Source organism: Rhinatrema bivittatum, chromosome 4 (genome assembly GCF_901001135.1).
Source record: "Rhinatrema bivittatum chromosome 4, aRhiBiv1.1, whole genome shotgun sequence".
NCBI lineage: Eukaryota > Metazoa > Chordata > Amphibia > Gymnophiona > Rhinatrematidae > Rhinatrema > Rhinatrema bivittatum.
Window position 1 is genome coordinate 294782293 of NC_042618.1, and position 12844 is coordinate 294795136.

A 12844-nucleotide genomic window follows, 5' to 3' on the forward strand; every position below is an offset into this window, starting at 1 on the left:
TTCTTTAGAAATCCACAGTGGCCTATTCTTCCACTTTCCTTTATTTACTTTAAGAACAAAAAGGTTAGGTGCCCTTATAATATCTCCTTTTAGTTTTACCCACTGCTGTTCTACTTCCCCTAGATTTTCCCATCCAGCTAATGACCCCTTGAGGTCCTCCCTCATTTTAAGAAAGTTGGTTTTCCTGAAATCCAGGACCCTTGCCTTTGAATGGCTCTTTATCTCTTGCACCCTAATACTGAGCCATACCATCTGGTGATCATTGGATCCCAGATGATCTTGTACTACAACATCAGAGATACTGTTTCAGTTGGGCTAATATAGCCCCCCTCCCATGTGGATTCTGTTTATAGTTGACAGAGAGCTCCATAGGGTAGATGCTGCTCCCGAGAAGGATCTGAGGCGGATTTCTGTTCATTTGATTTCCTTGGTTTCTGGAATTGTTATGGTGACCACAAATGAGAATATTAGTAGTCTGGAGGGTGTGTATAAGTACAAATAAAAAAAAAAAATCAGTCTCCTGATAGAGGCCTGAAAATGATATTCTGTTTTGAACTTGTTTCTGTATGGGACATGTAGCCAGTGTAGTTTTGTGTTGGACCACTGTGATATGGTTGTGCAGCTTGCATGCTATCAGCCATGCAGCTGAATTTCGTATTATCTGAAGTTTGTATTATCTGTTAGTTTCTTGTACAATGTGCAACCCTTTGTTGTGGGGAGTCTATTTTTTCAAGGGCACAGAAACTAATTTTCTATTCTGGGGCTGCTCCAGCTAGCGCTTCTCCCATCACTCTTTATCCCAAGAGGTGGGTCCTTTTGGTGGGGGAAAGCTTAAGTTTATGGGCCAGGTGCTGGTGTGTTTCTAGTAGGGATGTGAATCGGGTGATCGATCGTCTTAACGATCAATTTTAGCTGGGGGGGGGAGGGAAATCTGATCGCATTGGTTTTGGTTTTTTTAAATTGTAAAAAATCGTAAAATGGGGGAGGGCGGGAAAACCGGCACCCTAAAACCCACCCCGACCCTTTAAAATAAATCCCCCACCCTCCCGAAGCCCCCCAAAATGTTTTAAATTACCTGGGGTCCAGTGGGGGGTCCCGGCGCGATCTACCGCTCTCGGGCCACGGCTGCGTTAAAAGAAATGGCGCCGGTGGCCCTTTGCCCTTACCATATGACAGGGCAAATGTAGCGCTGGCGCCATTTTGGTTCCTGTCACCCGACGTCACGAGTGCAGGAGATTGCTCCGGGACCCCCGCTGGACCCCCAGGGACTTTTGGCCAGCTTGGGGCGGCCTCCTGACCCCCACAAGACTTGCCAAAAGTCCAGCGGGGGTCCAGGAGCGACCTCCTGCACGCGGGCCGTATTGCCAATATTCAAAATGGCGCCGGCGCTACTTTTGCCCTCACTATGTCGACATAGTGAGGGCAAAAGTCAAAATGGCGCCAGCACTACTTTTGGTATACTTTTGGTATCAGAAGCACAAAGTCCATTAGCACAAGAATCATTGTCTGACTTCTATTGCAGTCTTTATTTTATTTATTTATTTATTAACTTTGTAGCCCGCTGATCCACAAATCTCAGCGGGAGTCAACAATACATGCATAATTATGGAGATCATTCAATAGGGCAACAAGGACAGTCTCTATTCCACAGTCTTTTTGGAATCTGGATTGGTAAGGGTCCAATAAGTTTCTCTCTAACAGCCACTCATTTAGTTGGGATCGTATTGTTTGTTCAACTAGTTTCCTCTGAAATGGGAAACTAAAGACCAGTTGGTAGTTTTTGGATTTGTCTGGATCCAGGTTGGCCTTTTTAGTAGAGGTTGAACACTGGCTTTTTTCAGATCTGTAGGTAGCAGACCTCCAGAAGTTTACAATTTTGGATGTCTAGGTATTAAGGCCTTCACTTGCTAGTTTCTTTACCTTGGATGAGGAAGGTCAAGGTTGCAAGTTGTTGGGCAGTTTTCTAGAGATCTTCTTCATTGTTTGGGTAAATGAGTCCCATTCTTCTAGTGTACCTGGAAAGGTTGAGCTTATCTTTATCTCTTTGTGGGAGATATCATTATAGTGCCAACAGAGGGCCTTTTTAAATGATTGCACATCAACTAGAGCCTCAGTCAATTAACAAATTTAAATAAATATCTCAGAAGTCCATTTTTGGATACCAAGACAAATCTCCCTAATCCTAAGAGCCTGGGAATCCCATCTTTGGGACCTTTAATCATTCTTTCAGGGCAGGAAACAGGAACAAAGAAACCAAGCTGAATGCCACTGAACTCTGAGCCAAATGGGCTCATGAGTTTTGTTAAACCACTCAAAGCAGAAGGAAAGTGTCAGACACATTACTACACTTTTGCTTCCTATGGGCTCATCTACCAGTATTGTGGAAATACTTGTGTTGATAGTGGTAATAATAGTAATATTTTGGTATCCCCCTTACAAGTAGAACCAAAAAACAGGATGAAAAGCTGGTCAATGATAAATTCACTTTAAACTCAACAGATATATTTTACAGTCTCTTTGATAGGACTCTGGAATAATCTATTGGATATAAATGAGGCAATTTCCAAAGAGGTATTTAAAATAAACACATTCTTAGCTCATAATTTTAATGAGGGCAGTTTTCAAAATTCACATATGCATTTAAATAGCTATTTGCCTGGGTAAATGTTTTTTTGAAAATTGCCCACCTTCCACATGGAGGATTTTCCAGGGGTGAGGAAAGGCCAGAACATAAGAAATTGCCATACTGGGTCAAACTAAGGGTCCATCAAGCCCAGCAACCTGTTTCCAACAGTGGCCAAACCAGGCTACAAGAACCTGGCAAGTACCCAAACACTAAGAATATCCCATGCTACTGATGCCAGTAGGAGCAGAGGCCATTCTCTAAGTCAACTTGATTAATAGCAGTTAATGGACTTCTCCTCCAATAACTTATTCAAACCTTTTTTAAACCAGATACACTAACTTCACTAACCACATCCTCTTGCAACAAATTCCATAGCTTAATTGTGCATTGTATAAAAAAGAATTTTCTCAGTTTAGTTTTAAATGTACTATTTTCTAACTTCGTGGAGTGCCCCCTAATCCTTCTATCATCCGAAAGTGTAAATAACCGATTCACATTTACCCATTCTATACCTCTCATGATTTTAAAAACCTCTGTCATATCCCCCCTCAGCCGTCTTTTCTCCAAGCTGAACAGTCCTAAACTCTTTAGTAAGAACATAAGAAATTGCCATGCTGGGTCAGACCAAGGGTCCATCAAGCCCAGCATCCTGTTTTCAACAGAGGCCGAACCAGGCCACAAGAACCTGGCAATTACCCAAACACTAAGAAGATCCCATGCTACTGATGCAATTAATAGCAGTGGCTATTCCCTAAGTAAACTAGATTAATAGCTGTTAATGGACTTCTCCTCCAAGAACTTATCCAAACCTTTTTTGAACCCAGCTACACTAACTGCACTAACCACATCCTCTGGCAACAAATGCCAGAGCTTTATTGTGCGTTGAGTGAAAAAGAATTTTCTCCGATTAGTCTTAAATGTGCTACTTGCTAACTTCATGGAATGCCCCCTAGTCCTTCTATTATTCGAAAGTGTAAATAACAGAGTCACATCTACTCGTTCAAGATCTCTAATGATCATAAAGACCTCTATCATATCCCCCTCAGCCGTCTCTTCTCCAAGCTGAACAGCCCTAACCTCTTCAGCCTTTCCTCATAGGGGAGCTCTTCCATCCCCTTTATCATTTTGGTTAAGAACATAAGAAAATGCCATACTGGGTCAGACCAAGGGTCCATCAAGCCCAGCACCCTGTTTCCAACAGTGGCCAATCCAGGCCATAAGAACCTGGCAAGTACCCAAAAACTAAGTCTATTCCATGTTACCATAGCTAATGGCAGTGGCTATTCTCTAAGTGAACATAATAGCAGGTAATGGACTTCTCTGTACCTTCTCCATCGCAACTATATCTTTTTTGAGATGTGGCGACCAGAATTGTACACAGAATTCAAGGTGTAGTCTCACCATGGAGCGATATAGAGGCATTATGACATTTTCTGTTTTATTAACCATTCCCTTCCTAATAATTCCTAACATTCTGTTTGCTTTTTTGACTGCTGCAGCACACTTAGCCGACGATTTTAAAGTATTATCCACTATGATGCCTAGATCTTTTTCCTGGGTGGTAGCTCCTAATATAGAACCTAACATCGTGTAACTACAGCAAGGGTTATTTTTCCCTATATGCAACACTTTGCACTTGTCCACATTAAGTTTCATCTGCCATTTGGATGCCCAATCTTCCAGTCTTGCAAAGTCCTCCTGTAATGTATCACAGTCTGCTTGTGATTTAACTACTCTGAATAATTTTGTATCATCCGCAAATTTGATAACTTCACTCGTTGTATTCCTTTCCAGATCATTTATATATATATTGAAAAGCACCGGTCCAAGTACAGATCCCTGAGGCACTCCACTGTTTACCCTTTTCCACTGAGAAAATTGACCATTTAATCCTACTCTCTGTTTCCTGTCTTTTAACCAGTTTGTAATCCACGAAAGGACATCGCCTCCTATCCCATGACTTTTTAGTTTTCAAAAAGCCTCTCATGAGGGACTTTGTCAAACGCCTTCTGAAAATCCATCCCCTTTATCATTTTGGTCACCCTTCTCTGTACCTTCTCCAGTGCAACTATATCTTTTTCGAGATGCGGTGACCAGATCTGTACACAGTACTCAAGGTGCAGTCTCACAATGGAGCGATACAGAGGCATAATGACAATGCATCTAATTTTGCTTATTCAAAACCATATTTTGATAAGAAAAAGCAGGTGCAAATTTCTGAGGTTACTTTTTCTCTAGACAATTCTCAAAAGGAAAGTTTGCTTGTACTTTCCTTTGGTCAAAGTCTGCAGATAAAAAGTACCTGTGGACTTTGCAAATATCCACATGGTTTTGAAAATTGCCCCCAGCTGATGTATATAGAGCAAAATCATTCACACCTGTTTAGATGAAGAATAACAAGTAACACACTGGCAAAATGTTGAAATTCAGATTGAAAGTGCTGTGTATATATATGTATATAGCCACCTACCCAATCTGGACACTGTTATCTTCCTGCATTCTCACAAGAAGAAATGGACTCATGGGACAAAGAGGCAGGAGATTATTTTATGGATAGGATTTAGCAATTTAAGTTAAACCATACCACAGTCAATTCAGGACAGATAGCAGTCATTGGAAACTGTTTCTGTGTCACCAAGAAAATTGTAGATTGAATTTTTATGGGAAATTATCGAGTAGAAGAATTACTCTGCAGTATTCACAAGAATGGGATTACTTTACTTCTAGGAATGTATTAATATGTTGATGAATTGGTTAATTATTTTTTTTATTATTATTATTTGTTGGCCCAAAACATCAGAAAACATGGTATAAAGTGTTGTGCTAAGAAGTACTGGATGTGAAAACAAACTACAAAACTCATTATGCAAGATTAAGCAGATGGATATGTAATTATTACTTTTATTTTACAAGACGGAAGAAAACCAACTGCTTGCTGGACGAGCTCCATCAATTCTTGGCGTCTGTGTTCACAATGGAATTCAACATGAGCACAGAGAGGAATGGACAATTGATAGCTGCACAGAGTGCACCTGCCAGGTAACGCTGCCAGATGTCAAATTTCTTCTACTTCAATATATGAAAATTTACATTCAGCTTACATACAACCAAGGCTTCCAATTTTGAAGAAGAGGGAAAGAAGTCACAGAGGTGTCCGCATGGTGTAGAGCATAGGAACCTGCTGCAGTTTCACCTAAAGTAGTTATAGTTTCTGTGAGCTAGTTCACCTAAAGTAGTTATGGTTTCTGTGGGCTATTTAATTGTCTATGTCAGTTGTTCTCAACCTTTTTTCTATTGGGTCACACTAGGCAGATAATGCTTACAGGCGTGACACACTGAACACTTGACCATCAAGGGCCTAAATGTCAACATTTACTCGGCATCCCAAGAACTAGGATATTTCAAATACAACTAGCTATTTAATAAAGATATTCTGATTCTGGTGCTATCTCAAGTAACAGAAACACAACCTCCCTTACTGCCAGGCGCTTTGTAAAGTACAAAACCTGAAAAAAACCCCCACTCAGCACATGTATAGCAAATCTTCCATACCATTGCAATACTAATTCCAAGAACTCAAACAGCAATAGCCCTTCCTATGAAAAGGCAGCAATGCAGCACTAGTGCATGTCCTATTGAGAATGAAAAAAAACGCAACAAAAAATTTTAATACAAATCCCTACCTACTAGTAAAGTACCGCACCTCAGTCATACATACAGATCCGACCTTCACCAAATAAAGAATAAAAGACCACAAGTTACAAATGAGGAGACAAAAACTGGAATGTAAACCTCAAAAAGCTTCTCTGCATGAGTGCAAAACTGGAGAGCTAGAAACATCTCTTCATAGCCTGTAGAGATGTGAATTGGAACCGGAATCGGTTCGGATTCCGGTTCGGATTCACATGTGTTTTTTTTTCATCGGGCCCGATCGCGGTTTTGTTTATCGGCTGCGCCCGAGCCGATAAACAAACCCACCCCGATCCTTTAAAACTAATATCTTAGCTTCCCCCACCCTCCCGACCCCCCCCCCCCAAAAAAACATTTTACAGGTACCTGGTGGTCCAGTGGGGGTCCCTGGAGCGATCTCCTGCACTCGGATGCCCTTTGCCCTTACCATGTGACAGGGTATCCGTGCCATTGGCCGGACCCTGTCACATGGTAGGAGCACTGGATGGCCCGTGCCATCTTGTGCTCCTACCATGTGACAGGGGTTGGCCAATGGCACCGGTAGCCCCTGTGACATAGTAAGGGCAAAGGCTATCGGCGCCATTTTGATTACTGGCAGCCGATGGCCCGAGTGCAGGAGATCGCTCCCGGACCCCTGCTGGACCACCAGGGGCTTTTGGCAAGTCTTGGGGGACCCTCCTGACCCCCACAAGACTTGCCAAAAGTCCAGCGGGGGTCCGGGAGCGACCTCCTGCACTCGGACCGTCGGCTGCCAGTATTCAAAATAGCGCCGATAGCCTTTGCCCTTACTATGTCACAGGGGCTACCGGTGCCATTGGCCAACCCCTGTCACATGGGAGGAGCACAAGATGGCGCCAGCCATCCAGTGCTCCTACCATGTGACAGGGTCCGGCCAATGGCACGGATACCCTGTCACATGGTAAGGGCAAAGGGCCATCGGCGCCATTTTGATTAGTGGCTGCTGACTGCCTGGGAGCGGGAGATCGCTCCAGGGACCCCCACTGGACCACCAGGTACCTGTAAAAAGTTTTTTGGGGGGGTCGGGAGGGTGGGGGAAGCTAAGGGATTAGTTTTAAAGGGTCAGGGTGGGTTTAGGGGTTATTTTTGTGTGCCGTTTTTCCTGCCCTCCCCCAAAACGAAAAGAGAACCCCCACGATCAATATTGTGGGGTTTTCCTATCGTTTTGGGGGAGCCCCGATTTCTGACTATTTTGAAAATATCGTCCGATATTTCAATCGTCCGAAGCCCGATTCACAACCCTAATAGCCTGCTACACTAAGCAAAGTACAAAGATAGAAGAAATGCACATTCCCAAAACTGACATATTATGGCACTTGTACCCCATCACTCTCCTTCCATGTCTCTATCATCCTTCACTTTTCCTAATTACTCAGTTTCAATCATCCACTCACACTCATATCCCTGCCCAGCATTTCTGACCCCCCACATCCTCTTCTCTGTGCTCCCTCTCTCCCCTGCTTGACACTCCCTACCCCTCAATCTCCCTGCCTGCCCAGCTACCCTAACCCCTGTTTCCAACCCCTTCCTGCTCAGCAGCTCTCACACTCCCTTCTCTGTTCCACCTTCATATTCCAGCATCCCCAACCTCCTTTCCCCCACCCTCCACAGGGTGATGAGATCATCAGCAGCATCACTTCCAGACTCAGTAGGGAAGATAAAGTTTGTGTTCCATCAGGCCCAGAACAGCAGGAGCTGTCAATGTCTTGATCTGATCTGGGTGAAGGAGGAAACAGTCTCCCTCTGGGCCAGAAAGAAGAGAAGGGAGAGTAGCCTCCTATCAGGCCCAATGTAAGAGAAGTCAACCAACTTCCACCCAGACTGATAAGGAGGCAGCTGGCCCTGCGACACACCTCCCAGGACCTCAGAATACACCAGTGGGTCCTGACACACCTGTTGAGAACCACTGGTCTATATACACTATAATAATACTCTCTGGTACACAGCATTGTATATTTTGTAATATTGCTCTGTGACACACAGCCAGTATATAGATTTTTACAACAATGCTTGCACATTTTGTGGTTTGCCAGTTGCTTTTTATTCATATATTTTAGAATATTTATTCATCTCTACAGAATTCTGCCACTATATGCCGAAAAATATCCTGCCCACTGATGACCTGTGCTAATGCCACAATACCTGATGGGGAGTGTTGCCCACGATGCTGGCGTGAGTATACCATGGCAGGTCTCTGCCATTTGAATGAGTGGATTGCTTTCTGGAAAGTGTCACATGGTGAGACGGCATAATGTCATCAATGAAACTCTCATCTCATCTTTACACATCAAACTCTTACCCTTCATCCCACATCACCTTCAACCTTATCCCTATTCCATTCATTTTTCCTTCTTCTTTCCCTATGTTAATGACTTTTGTCTCACATTCCTTGTGTGTTCTTGCTTTGACTTCCCTGAGCATTGCTGTTCTGTCGTGGAGATTCATTACTCCCACACACTGTGCTCAGGAGGCTGAGATAGCAGTGTTCGGTAGCTAAGTTTTTTTTCCTCCTGCAGATTTTAACTCCTTCTTCAATAGAACTTTTTTTTTCAGATCCACTCCATCCACCTATTCACCCTATTATATCTCCAGGTAGCTGTCATCTATTGCCCCCTAATAAGTAGCCCATTTCCTCACCAACTTTTACTCCTGGCTTTCCTTATTCTTTAAACAATCTTCCCTTTCCCTTATTCTTGGGAATTTTAGCTTTCATTCAGATGAGCTCTCTGATTATTATGCTTCAAAACTTCCTGCCTTAACCTAATATGATCTTCAAGAATTCTCTACTTCTCCCACAGAGTAGCATGACCACTGCCTTGGCCAAGTCCTCTCTTCCAACTGCTCTCAGGCTTCTTCACCTCTGTTCTTCCTCTCTTTCACCATCTGCTAACTTTCACATTTAACCCTCCTCCACCACAGTCTTGTCAGTTCCCCCTAACATCTTCAGGAATCTTCAGGCTATTGACCCTTGCATCCACTCCACCATGGTCTCTCTTTACTCTGCAACCTTGTCAGACTCTGACAAGGCAGTTTCTAGTCATTTTACTCTCCTCTGCTTTGGATATTTTTGATCCCTCATTCTGTAAGCCCAACCTCAACTTTGGCTCACCTCCAAAGTTTACATCCTTTGTTCCTGCACCAGGGATGTGCAGAGGGATGCCATACATTGCATTTGGGATTCGTATTCATCAGGGGGGCAGATATGTTGTATTCGGCAAGGAGGGCCCCCGATACATTCATGCGTTAATTCTTATTCGTTCCCCGGCTAAAATTGAATTAACTACAACCCCCCACCCTCCTGACCCCCCCCCCCAAGACTCACCAAAACTCCCTGGTGGTCCACCGGGGGGTCCGGGAGCCATCTCCTGCACTCACACCCTCTGCTGCCAGTAATCAAAATGGCGCCGATAGCCTTTGCTCTATGTCAAAGGGGCTACCGGTGCCATTGGTCAGCCCCTGTCACATGGTAGGAGCAATGGATGGCCGGCGCCAGCTTGTGCTCCTACAATGTGGGGGTCAGGAGGGTCTTGTGTTCCTACAATGTGGGGTCAGGAGGGTCCCCCAAGACTTGTCAAAAGTCCCTGGTGGTCCAGCGGGGGTCCGGGAGCAACCTCCTGCACTCAGGTAGGAGCAATGGATGGCCGGCGCCATCTTGTGCTCCTACAATGTGACTGGGGCTGACCAATGGCACCGGTAGCCCCTGTGACATAGTAAGGTCAAAGGCTATCGGCGCCATTTTGAATACCGGCAGCCGAGGGCGTGAGTGCAGGAGATGGCTCCCGGACCATCCGCTGGACCACCAGGGAGTTTTGGTAAGTCTTGGAGGGGTCAGGAGGGTGGGGGGTTTGTTTAAATTTGCTCCTTTAGACGGCCGACTAATTCGGCGAAGATTCGTCATATTCCTGGGGAATCGCAATACGTTTCACTTCCCCACGAATACAATGAATATGGCCCTATACGTTGCGGATTACCAGTACGTAGGAAACGAAGCACACCCCTATCCTGCACCCACTTTGCAGAGCATCTGACTAAAATCCCATTCTCATGCTGACTTCATGCTTACCTTTTTCCAGTCTATTTCAATTGTCAAACCGATTATGTCTGTCTAATAAGCAGCTTTGTCTCCACCTTCTTCCTATCTTCACCATCCTCACCTCCCTCCTCAAAATGCCACTGCCTCTGCCTCCCTTCCTCACTTCTTCAACAATGGCTGACTTTTCAAAGTCAAGGTTCATAAAATTAATCTTGAGTTCTGGATCAGGCTCCACTTCACATCACACATTTTCTTTCTATCCCCTTCCCTTAACCCTGCCAGTGTTTCTTCTTTTTTCTGAAATCATCAAGGAAGAAACTGCCCATTTTCTCTCCTCCTTCAAACTCAATACATTTTCTGACCCCATTCCTACCCAACTCCTCAGTTCTATCTCCTCTGTAGTCATTTCTTCCATCTGCCATGTCCTCAATCTATCATTTTCTACTGTTACCATTCTCACTGCCTTCAAACATGCTATATTTATACCACACCTCAGAAACCCTCACTGGATCATTCCTGCCCTTATGATTATTTTCCCACCCCCCCTCTTTTTTTCTTTGCATATCTCAAACACATTGCCAATTAACTAACCAGTTTAAAGTAATAATTTAACCAGTTAATCTTACACTGATCAGGAGTGCATGAACACATTTCAAAGAAAGCTTCAGACTCTCTCATTCTCCGCTGCAATAGGGTCAAACTTCTGCAGAGTCCGGTCCATGGTCCTGTCTTAGCATGAGCATGAACTCCTGGCACACAAATAGGGAAGCACCACCATCTTAGGGCAGCAAACTCAGGGCTTATAGATGGCTCTGTAAATTGTGTAGGCAGGACCCAGATTGGCTTGGCCTGCAAAGACTTATGCAAGAATGAGATTGGCAGGTACTCCAAATTTAATGGAGTGAGGCTGGACTGAGCCAAGAGCCCAGGCTTGAATACTGGTGTTAGGGATGTGCATTTGTTTAAAAAGAAAATGCAAAATGCAACAAATAAGGTTAATTTGTTTCATTTGGGGGGGTCCTGAGCCAAATCGGGGTCCCCTCTGAATGACATGAACCTTATTCATTCATTTCATTTTTAATAGATGCATCGTATCTAGGCATGGCCCTGGTTTCTGACCTAGGCCAAGGTGCTGGCATCACGCTCTGGCATAGGCCGAGACCCAAAGAAGAGGCCATGGCCTAGGCCCGAGTGCGACACCGGTGTCTCTGCAGAGGTACGGGTCAACATCGGGGACTCAACCAAGACCCCTGAAAAACAAAAAAACCCCAAAACTTACCTGATCAGTCGGGTATCCATCGTAGGCCGGGTCCCGACGCTGGGACCTGGGCTCAGACCCAGGCCCAATGCAGTGACCTGACCCAGAGGCCAGGTCCTGACACTGGGGCCTAAGCCCAGACCCAGGCCCAATGCCAGAGCCTTGGTCCAGGGTCAAGCCTAGGCCTCGGTGTCCAGGCCTGGGAGCTCCACGGTCCGTCTTCTACCTTCTTCGGCTCTTCAGTGCCAAATGATGGGCAACTGCTGGAGTCACACCAGAGTTAATTAACTCCAGCGTATTCACCCAATCGGACAGCACCATTTTCATGTAGGGCATTGTATGGCATTGCCCTACATCAAAATGGCACCGTCCGGTAGGGTGAATACTTCAGAGTTAATTAACTACAGCACGACCCCAGTGGATGCCCGTCATTTGGTATTGAAGAGCCAAAGGAGGAAGACAATGGACTGTGGAGCTCCCAGGCCTGGACCTGATCCTGGGCTGAGACCCAGGCATCGGGACCTGGCCTCCTGGCTGAGGCCTTGGTGTCGGACCTGGGTCTGGGCCTAGGCCCCAGCATTGGGACCTGGCTTCCAGGTTGGGTCACACCGTCGGGTCTGGGTTCAGGCCAAAGCCCCGGCATCAGGACTCATTCTCTGGGTTGGGCCTAGGCCGAGGGCCTGGTGTTGGGACCAGGCCTCCAGGTTGGCTTTTGGCTTGGGCTCGGGCCCCAACCCAGGCATCAGGACCTGAATCTCTGGGTCTGATCTCTGCATTGGACCTGTCTCTGGGCTGAAGCCCCAGCATTGGGATCTGGCCTTTGGGTCTGGTTGCACTGTCAGTCCTGGGTCTGGGCCCTGGCCTAAGCTGAGGCCACTAATGTCGGGACCCGGTCTCCAGGCCATGGCATTTAGTCTCTGGCCTAGGCTGAGGCATTGGCCTTGAGTAGGCCAAAGCTGTAGTGACCTACTGTGTCCTTGGCCTATACAAGTCTGAGGAATAGGCCTAGTTACTGCCCACCGATCCCCACTGGGATCCTGGCCCTGGCATTTTTCCAGTGAGTGGGATGGAGACCTAGTTTTCGTTTTTTAGTTGCCTTTTTATTTATTTTTTTATTGCTTGATTCGTATTTTTTAAACAAATCAAATGAATCAAGCAATCCTTGAACCGAAATTCGTGGGGAAAAAACCTCCTGAAAACAAATCGAATAACGAAAATG

At 45.3% G+C, this 12844-nt stretch overlaps 1 protein-coding gene and 1 long non-coding RNA gene across 2 annotated transcripts in view; one reads left to right on the forward strand and one right to left on the reverse strand.

Annotated features, from left to right (window-relative positions):
* The window catches only part of THBS1 (thrombospondin 1), a 204542-nt gene that overhangs the window by 52640 nt on the left and 139058 nt on the right, over positions 1-12844 (forward strand). The window contains exons 5-6 of the mRNA XM_029600203.1: positions 5540-5665; positions 8413-8506. Coding sequence (XP_029456063.1) covers positions 5540-5665; positions 8413-8506 — 220 coding nt within the window. The remainder of the gene's footprint in view (positions 1-5539; positions 5666-8412; positions 8507-12844) is intronic.
* Positions 1-12844, reverse strand: part of LOC115090739 — a 98655-nt gene that overhangs the window by 39459 nt on the left and 46352 nt on the right. The window lies entirely within an intron of this gene.